General features: G+C 37.8%; 1 protein-coding gene across 1 annotated transcript; it reads right to left on the bottom strand.

Moving 5' to 3' along the window:
* Nucleotides 1-6,564: 6,564 nt before the first annotated feature.
* LOC134204766 (uncharacterized) lies at nucleotides 6,565-7,323 on the bottom strand. The gene is made up of 2 exons (XM_062679577.1): nucleotides 6,848-7,323; nucleotides 6,565-6,763 (listed from the first exon to the last, which is right to left on the bottom strand). The coding sequence occupies exons 1-2, from the start codon at nucleotides 7,321-7,323 to the stop codon at nucleotides 6,565-6,567; spliced, it is 675 nt and encodes a 224-aa protein (XP_062535561.1).
* Nucleotides 7,324-9,525: the final 2,202 nt, after the last annotated feature.

Raw genomic sequence — 9,525 nt, forward strand, 5'->3', positions numbered from 1 at the left:
GTACTCTGGTATCCCTTTCAACAATAAAGACGCGAGCCATTAATCATAAACTTGGAAGCCGATTTTGCTTAAATCATTCGCTGTTGTCACTAACTGAACCACGTAATCTTCAACACTTTCGCATTCGTCCAACTTGATTGATGTCAGCTTATCCAGTAATCCAAACCTTCTTATTAATCCGTTGTCTTGAAATGCTTGCTGTAACTTGTCCCAAGCTTCTTTTGATGTGATCGCTGTTCTTACCAAGCTGAAGTTATGTTTCTCCAAGCTTAAACAAATGATCGCCAAAGCTCGCTCACACATATCTTGATCAACGTTCTGAACATCTATTGGTTTTACCCCTCTCTAAGTTCCTTCACGAATCAAGATCATTTTCATCGCAAAAGACCAGGAAGTATAATTCTGTCGTCCCTTTAGTTTCTCCATCACCGGTAGACTAGCTGCGTTTCCGAAAGTGCGAACCGGATCTATTGAATGCACTGATCCATGTAATTTTCAACACTTTCGCATTCGTCCAACTTGATTGATGTCAGCTTATCCAGTAATCCAAACCTTATTTTTAATCCGTTGTCTTGAAATGCTTGCTGTAACTTGTCCCAAGCTTCTTTTGATGTGATCGCTGTTCTTACCAAGCTGAAGTTATGTTTCTCCAAGCTTAAACAAATGGTCGCCAAAGCTCGCTCACACATGTCTTGATCAACGTTCTGAACATCTATTGGTTTTACGCCTCTCTAAGTTCCTTCACGAATCAAGATCATTTTCATCGCAAAAGACCAGGAAGTATAATTCTGTCGTCCCTTTAGTTTCTCCATCACCGGTAGACTAACTGCGTTTCCGAACGTGCGAACCGGATCTATTGAATGCACACTCACTCTACTAGTAGTTGCACCATCACCTCCACTAGTTCCACTTCCGCTTGTACTCCTACCGCTTTGAATATTCGCATCATCCCTTGGAAGAACCATTCTCGGACAATTCTGATAACTGAGCGACATATCTTTTCTTCAAACAATGGCCAATAACTCTGGGCCCATAACCACTTGAGAGTTAAAGAAAACACGTCCGTATTGGATGTAGTTTGAAGAACTAATGAAAAGTTTTATTATTCCGTTTACTACCTCTAAACATGGTTACTAGGATAAACGGTTACTACCAAATAAGGGATATCGTGGGTTACTACTTTTTCATCTGTTCATAACAATCGGAAATATTAAAGAAGAAGAATTTATTTGAGAAAATCCTGAAATAATTTCTGATGCAATTCCTTAGCAAATGAAGGAGATCTTAATCCAATTTCCGCAGGAATTCCTTAAGCAGTTTTCATATAAGAAATTTATAAAGGGAATTATCCTAAAAGAATTTCGGAAACAGGGAACTGAAACAATTTGCTTAAAGAAAGGTAGGTAAAAGATATGTCAGAAAAGCTTTCTGTAGGAATTACAAACAAATGAATTAACAAAGGAATTCCTAAAGAATTTTCCGAAGGAATTTCTAAAATAATTTCCGAAGAAATTCCTAAAAGAATTAGTGAAGGAATTCTCGAAGAAATCCCTGAAAGATTTTTGGCGGAAGTTTCAAAAGGTATTTCCGAAAATAAATTGGAGGATTCCTTTGGAAACTCCTCATAATATTCCTTAGAAAATTCAAAGAAGGAATTATAAGAAAAAATCGAAAACTCATTCGGATATCCCTTTACTAATTCTTTTGGGAATTTCCTAATAATTTTTTTTGGAAAATCCTTCGGAAGTTCTTACGGAAACTGTATTAGAAGAAACACCATCTTTGACCAGAGATCGTACAGACTGACAACGAACGGGACACATAACACCCAGTGGTCTAGTGGAATAGTTTTCGTATCACGAAAAGTTTTCTCTTTACCGAGGTCCACACTCCACAGCACGTGTAACTAAGCGATTTACGTCGCCCATAACTTCGGAGATTTCTTTAACAGAAATCCTTCCAAAATTTCTTTAGGAATACCTTTGGAAATTCTTTTAGGTATTTCATCGGAAATTGATTTAGGAGTTTCTTTGGAATGAATTCTGCCAGTACATTCTCAAAAAACCCCTTCGGAAACTATAGGAATAATTTCTTGGAACTCCTTCGAAAATTCTAATAGGAATTCCTTCGGTCATTCTTCCGGATCTTTTGAGCAACTCTTCCAAAAATTCATTTGGACCTTCAGAGATTCCTTCAGAAATTCCCACGGAATTTTAAGCACTCTTTCAGGAATCTCTACAGAAAATCTGGTAGGAATTATTTTAGGAATCATTTGTAAATTTCATTAGGAATTATTTTTGGGAATTCCTTCGAGATTTCTTTTAAAATTCTTTTCAGGAAATTCTTTTAAATTTACGTTAGAAACCCCTTCGAAAATTCCTTTACGATTTCCTATTTCATACTTTAATAATTTTCTGGAAGAATTCAATTACATAATTACCGGAATACTTGCTGCAAGAATTTTCATAGGAATTATACATTGTTTTACTTAAGAAATTTTTGGAGAAATTTACAAAGGCCTTTCGACAGGTTTTACGCAAGAAACCCTGTAGGAGTATTCAAATGAAACGCTGGGGGAATTTTGTAAATTAATCCTAAAGGAGTTTCCGAAAAAAATTTCTGGACGATTTTCAGGAGAAATTTTAGGAGAGGTATTTCCAAATTTATTTCTCGAGTATATTCCTTCGAAAATCCTGACAGTAGTAAAACTTAACCTTGTTTAGAATCTAGCATAAAGACATCTTGCCAAATATAAAAACCCAAATATATCGGAATTGCAGTCAATCTTTCATCCAGAGCGTTAATGAATAAACCTTCCAATGAATGATTAAATTTGTTATGATTAAATCATTGAACTCTACGATTAAAGATTATGATTAATGATTTCTTCATTTTTGACAATGACTAATGATTATGATTTACGATTAAATTAATTTTTGACAATGATTAACGATTATGATTAATGAATAAAACGTTTGGAGTATGATTAACGATTACCGATCGTGATTAAATGTCGACACAATATGGGTATGATTAATGATTAACGATAGATATGATTAATGAATAATGATTATGAATAATCAAATTAAACTATTTGCATATTGATCTATAATCAAGTAACCTTTCTACCAATCTGTGTTAATCATACGTATAAAAATTGTATGATTATGATGAAAGATTAATGAATAAAAGCGATGTATGCAATGATTAAAATTGATGATTAATGAAAAAACTCAAAACAATCATGAATATGATTAGTGATTAATGATTAAATGTAAAAATCTATTATTAACAATTAGTGATTAATGATTGAATCGAATTTTTTGCATGATTATGATTAATGAATAAAGATTAAATAATCCATTATTCATTAATCATGATTAAATTTATGATTATTCACTAATGCTCTGCTTTCATCATATTTCTTCGGACATTCTCAACAGTTCCTTGTGAATTTATATCTTCTTATACCGCAGTTCCAGTATTCATGCAGGGGATATTTCACGAATTTATCCAAAAGTTCGTGCAGAAAATCCTCCAGACATTTTATTGTTGGAAATGCCCCCAGGATTTGATTCGGTCATTCAAAAAATCTTTCAGACATAACTTCAAAAATTCGTAAATTCATTAAAAAATTCTATGAGGAATCATTCGGAAGTTACGCTAGGAGGTCTTTCGAGAATTTCATCTGAAAATCTGTGGGTAGTCCATCGGCAATAGCACCCTACCTAAGACATGTGGACTTGCATCGACGATGACAGATGTTTGATCCTCTAACTTTATAAAATCTCAATCTGTGAGTGCTGGCCAAGTTATGTTTTATTGCATGAAATGCAGGTAACTCTTTTTCGCCCCAATAGAATTTAACATCTTTCTAAATCAGTCGCCTCAGAGGCTCGTGCATAGCTGCTGACTGTATGGATATAAATTTCCCCATGTAACAAGCAAGCCCCAGGAAGCGTCTAACCTTACTTTCATGTTGTGTAGTTTACATTGCTAGCAACAGTTGAGGGTCTGCCTGCAACAATTTCTCATGGTAAGGTTGAAGAAGTTTCCTAGTGAAAGTGTGCAAACCAGGAAGAATTTGAGGGTGTTTCCTTTCTTCAAACTCCTCTGAATAGTTTAGCCTTCCTCCAATACGCAAAAGATTATTTTCCTTGGAAATAAATGGGTGAAACCAACTCAGCGGAGATTTAAGTGGAAGTGCGGATCCCTTGGACAAAGCCATTCCATTTCTCAATTCCATTTCTCAGGAAACGATTCCATTTGGACTCTGCGAATCCATGGAACTCGAAATTTGTCTGTCCCAGGTATCCAAACCAATCCGAGAGTGCCCGATCAAGAATACATAACAAAATTATAACAAGGGGAGTTATTTGTTTCAGAAAAATATTGTAACAAAATGTGTTATAAATTTTGCTGGTTATTTGTTCAAATAACAAAAATTATATCAAAAATACCTCTAGCCGTAACATAATTAAAACAGAGGTTGATACCTTCATATCAACATTATAACAAACGTTGATATAATTTTTCTGTACAAAAATCTACTTTCAAGGTAATTGCCTACATCACGGATGGAAATCTGGTACGCTACCACGCCGGATTTCCATCCATAATGTAGGCAATTAACTTTGTTCCAGCTATCATATATATAATAGCCCTGTTTGTCTGTCCGGTGACTAGCCAACCAGACGCAGCACGCGGGGAAATTCTAACAAAAAATAAAATTTTTGGCACTTCAATTCTTTTTTTCTATCAGATGCATAAAACAAAACCAGTGACAACCAGACACAGCATTTGATGAAAAAAATCACAGACAACAGACGTGGAAAATTTTGATTAAAAAAAACACTTGCCACGGGCGCTACAGCGTCCATAAATAAACTAGTGTATTAATATTGAGCGGGTTCAAGTTATACTAAAGGTGATTAACTCCGATTTTTTCCTATGTCTACAAAAAATGTAGGCAATTATTTTGTGAAAATATTCGTAACTAATGTTGTTATAATTTTGATATGAAATAAAACTGGCCGAATACACATTTTTATCGAATTATCTAATTATAACACACGTTGTTTTAAATAACAACAATTGATAGAATTGAGTTATAATTTTGTTATGCATTCCTGATCGGGTGGTGACGGACTAATCCAATTCGAGGTTGACTTCCTTAGTGTTGGGTATGGCTAAGCTATCTGGTGGAATGCCCTCTAATACCTCCAAGCAGTTAGAAGCCCATTTGCGAAGGTGGAAGCCTCCTGCTTCCAACAAACCTTGAAGTTCAAATTGCAATCTCGCTGCTTCTTCCTTAGTTTCCGCTCCAGTAATTACGTCGTCCATATAGGTGTCCTCCTTCACAGCAATTGCAGCCCGTGGGAACCGATGACCTTCATCAGTAGCGCACGCAAAAAAAAGCGTTCCCGAATTCGTGAACCAGCAAAAATACACCGTGATTTAGTTCATGGATTCGGGAACAACAATCACGTTTTCCAGAACGTTCCTGAAAACGTGACTGTATTCCCGAATCCGTGACTGTTGTTCCCGAAAAAATACACCGTGAACTCGTTAGTTCACGAATTCATGAACGCTTTTTTTTGCGTGCGAGTTGCTGTAGAGTTCTCGTAGCTAAGAATGGTGCCGGTTTTGTCCCGTAGGTGACCGTACCCAATTCGTATGTTTTGACCTCAGCCGTGGGTGAAGAATGTCATAGAATGCATCGCAGACGCCGATCTTCAGGCCATGTCCAATGTCCATATTTGCCGGAACATTTTCTCAACGTCTACAACAAGCATAACACGCCGAGTTCACCCACGCATTATAATAGCATGTAAGTCCTCCTGTATGACTGCTCCCTAGGGCAGTTCAAATTTCAAAAATGTTTGAAAATTACAACTCCCATATGTCTAATAGCATCATTTTGATAATATAGGAGTCCTGGCAAAATTTCAGGCAATTCGGTGGCCATTTAGAGGTGGCGCGAAGTAAATTTATGTTTATATGGAAATTTGTATGGGAAAAACGTAAAATTTATTCAAGTCTCCCTACAGCTGTCAAATCGTGATGAATTCAAATAAACATCCCCTACCTCCCTTTTCGAAATCTATATAAATGAGACCTCCGGATAACACATTAGTTATGAGTGGATTGAACGATTCTGTTGACAGTGTGAATATGGGATAAATGGCTAAAATGGTGTAATTAGCCTCAACGTAGCTGTGGAAATATAAATCAAAATTAATGAGTTACCCACTGTTTGAGCTCAAATAGATTTCAAAAATGGAGGTTGGGGATGTTTATTTGAATTCATCACGATTTAAGAGTTGTAGGGAGATTTGAATAAATTTTAAGTTTTTCTCATATAAATTTCCATATAAACATAAATTTACTTCGCGCCACCCCTAAATGGCCACCGAATTGCCTGAAATTTTGCCAGGACTCCTATATTATCAAAATGATGCTAATAAACATATGGGAGTTGGAATGTTTGAACATTTTTGAAATGTGAACTGCCCTACTGCTCCCACGTAAAGAACATCGTTTAGTGATGTACCGCTCGATGTCTTAGTTGTTGGACCTTAGTTGGACCTTAGTTGTCGTGGACGCTTCCTTCACCACTGGATGATGTGGTAGGTAGCATCGCCTTCCTCCATCCCTAGGATCATCCGGAACTTCCTTCATGTCTTGTAACTGCAGGTATTCTTCCATGAAAGCTTCATATTGTTGACCCAAATTGGCTTCCTTGTCCAGTCTTCGTTCCGTGCTGTAGAATCGTCGAAGTGCGATATCTCGTGACTATCCTATTCGCTGAAGATTAACATCGTCTTTGGGAAGAGCGACTGAATACCGACCATCTTCTGTTCTTTGAACCGTTCGTTGAAACTCTTCCTCGCAAATGTCTTCCTCTGGAGTTGATTTGATTGGAGTTGTTACCTCTTCGCATTCCCAAAATCGTGTGAGCAGATCTTCCAAGCGATTAACCATTGACATATTACAGTTAACAAGATCCACGGCCGTGGGTATTTCCATGGTGCCACACACCACCCAGCCAAACACTGCATCAATCAATGTGGGCATGTTGTTTCCGAGTGACATTTTCCGATCGACGTTGAACAAGCTGAAGAATAGTTCAATGCCTAGAACCACTCCAGCTGATTTGAAGAAACCCGGGTCTGCTAGCCGTACACCTTTAGGAATGACCAATCCCTGAGTATCCACCGTAGATGTAGGAAGGTTAACCGTTACCTTAGGTAAAATGCTGACAAAGCTTTTCCGAAACGAAGTTACATTCGGATCCCGAATCCAAAAGAGTGCGTGCTCCATACTGATTGCTTTGGTCATCCTCCACTAGAATAATTGCAGTCGGCAAAAGCACTGGCGACGATGCACCGGTTGCATTGCACATGGACACTTCCGAAGTAGCAATATTTGCTACCGCATCCGTCGGAGTAGTGGAAATATTGGTATTTTCCGGAGTAGGAGAGGTTGCTCTATTTCCCACCATTGAAACAGCGCCTGGGGTTTGTTTGAAACAGACGAGTGTGTGATGACGTCCCTTACAGAATCGGCAAGAATATTTTGAACAGACAGTCTTTTGAACACCGCAAACAAGCAAGAAATGAGTTTCCGAACAGCATACGCAACTGGAAGATGATTGAGTTGGTAGCTGCACAGAGTTGAAGCTAGCCTTCACCAAAGTTCGTTGTTTGGGAGCGTTGGGTTGAGTAGCCTTAGATTCCGTTGATCTGACCGGTATCGATGCCAATACTTGTATACTTGTGGTATCGATGCCAATCTTGTATACGACGATTTATGAAATACCATTTTGTTGACCGTTGAAGACTGTTCTTCCCATGAACTACACGTAACCGGATCTAATCTACTAGACAGCATATTGATCAAAAGTAGATCCCTGTATTCCTGAATCTCAACAACTTAATCTAGCGTATGAACGATCCTTTCAAAGCCTTCAATCAATCCTTGCAATTCCGAAACAGATTCCTTAGCCAGATGTGGTAAACTGAATAGAGACTGAATTTGTCTTTTTCTAAGCTGTTTGTTGCTTGCTGCTTGTGACCAACTTCCATGCGACATGGTAATTAGCAGCGGTAATGGCAAGTGGATCGATCAATCGTCCCTTTAAATAGTGTAATTTTTCAACGTCCGGCAGATCGCCGCGAGAATGAATGAGCGACGTGAATAAATCGCGAAAACTAATCCATTCGTCTAAATCTCCGTTAAAAGTCTGCAACTTAATTTGCGGTAACCTTACGTGCTCCACCACATTTGGCAATAAATTTCGCTGGGGCTCAACGGCCGCATGTATCTCCTCCAGTTTAAACTGCAATGCACGTAGGCTCGGTGTATTCGTAGTTGCAGGCATCACGATAATCGTTTCACACTCGGTCCAGGTATATATCGGAAAGAGATTGAGGTGTAGTAGCAAAAATACTAAGTAGACTGACCTGACGGAACAGTCACTTAGACCAATTATTGGTAACGAAATGCTGTTAAAATCCAATGTTTTTTCCACCAATCCAAACTTCATAACATGAGCTGTTAAAGTAAGCGATTGTTTCCAGGGAGACGACTCGCGCAGCAATGATCGAAAAGTACAAAATATCGTTGGCTCTGACTCAGCATGATAAAATTCTTTTTCAAATTCTGTGTCAAACCATTCCTCATTATATGAGTCAAATTAAGTTTTGAACCTGGATGCGGCCTGCCATTTTTTCAAATTTCAAATGCAAGTTTTTCAATTTTGTATGGAGTTGACTCTTTTTTTGTTTATCCACAGCGAAGCTTTGGCAGATATACTCCAAAGCTTTTTCAACACGATCTACCTGACGTCCCTCGCGAGCTCTAAATACTTCAATGAGTTGCCAATAATTCAAGCTTCACCAAACACTAAATACAAACTCTTCACGCGATTAACCTTCGCAATCACAGCTTACGATTCAGATAGAAATTCATAAATGCTGTTCATTTATTCCAGCTAGGTACATGATAATATTTTTCGAGAGATTTCCCTAGGTAAAGACATTTTCGTTTCTTGTATGTACACATTGTTTTTAAATTAATATCAAAATTCTACATTTTATGAAAAAAATTCAAACGAAGCCCAGAAGATTTACGTAATCCTCAAGAGTCCATTTTTTTCATATTTATTTACCTTGTACTTGATAGATAATGAGTTGCATCCTCTTGGAGAGCCTACGCCGAATGGAGTATCATATAGCTGCATAAGCTATCGTGTACACGGCCTACCACGAAGCCTACGGCACTTTCCGAGTTATCTACTCTCTCTTTTTTTACTGTTCTTTATGCTCTTCTGGCATACGTATGAAATTGATATCCAGCCCATCACAGTCTGCCGTGTACATTGAATACCCATATTCAATGTTTCAAAATTAATGACTTTTCTTCGAAAAAGTGGTCGGAATCGCAGATTTGCAGCCATAAGCAGCTGGATTTTGTTTTTATGCCTTCTGGGAGGTCCAAAGAAAGATGTAGGGGTAGTTGCTA

The sequence above is a fragment of the Armigeres subalbatus genome, unplaced genomic scaffold, assembly GCF_024139115.2.
Source record: "Armigeres subalbatus isolate Guangzhou_Male unplaced genomic scaffold, GZ_Asu_2 Contig870, whole genome shotgun sequence".
Classification (NCBI taxonomy): Eukaryota; Metazoa; Arthropoda; class Insecta; order Diptera; family Culicidae; genus Armigeres; species Armigeres subalbatus.

Excerpts from the sequence above, each read along its gene's own strand:
- LOC134204766 (XM_062679577.1), bottom strand. The coding sequence starts at position 7,323 with ATGGAGCACGCACTCTTTTGGATTCGGGATCCGAATGTAACTTCGTTT. Across the intron at positions 6,764-6,847 it reads CAAAGAACAGAAGATGGTCG|CACGGAACGAAGACTGGACA; the intron begins GTATTCAGTCGC and ends ACGATTCTACAG.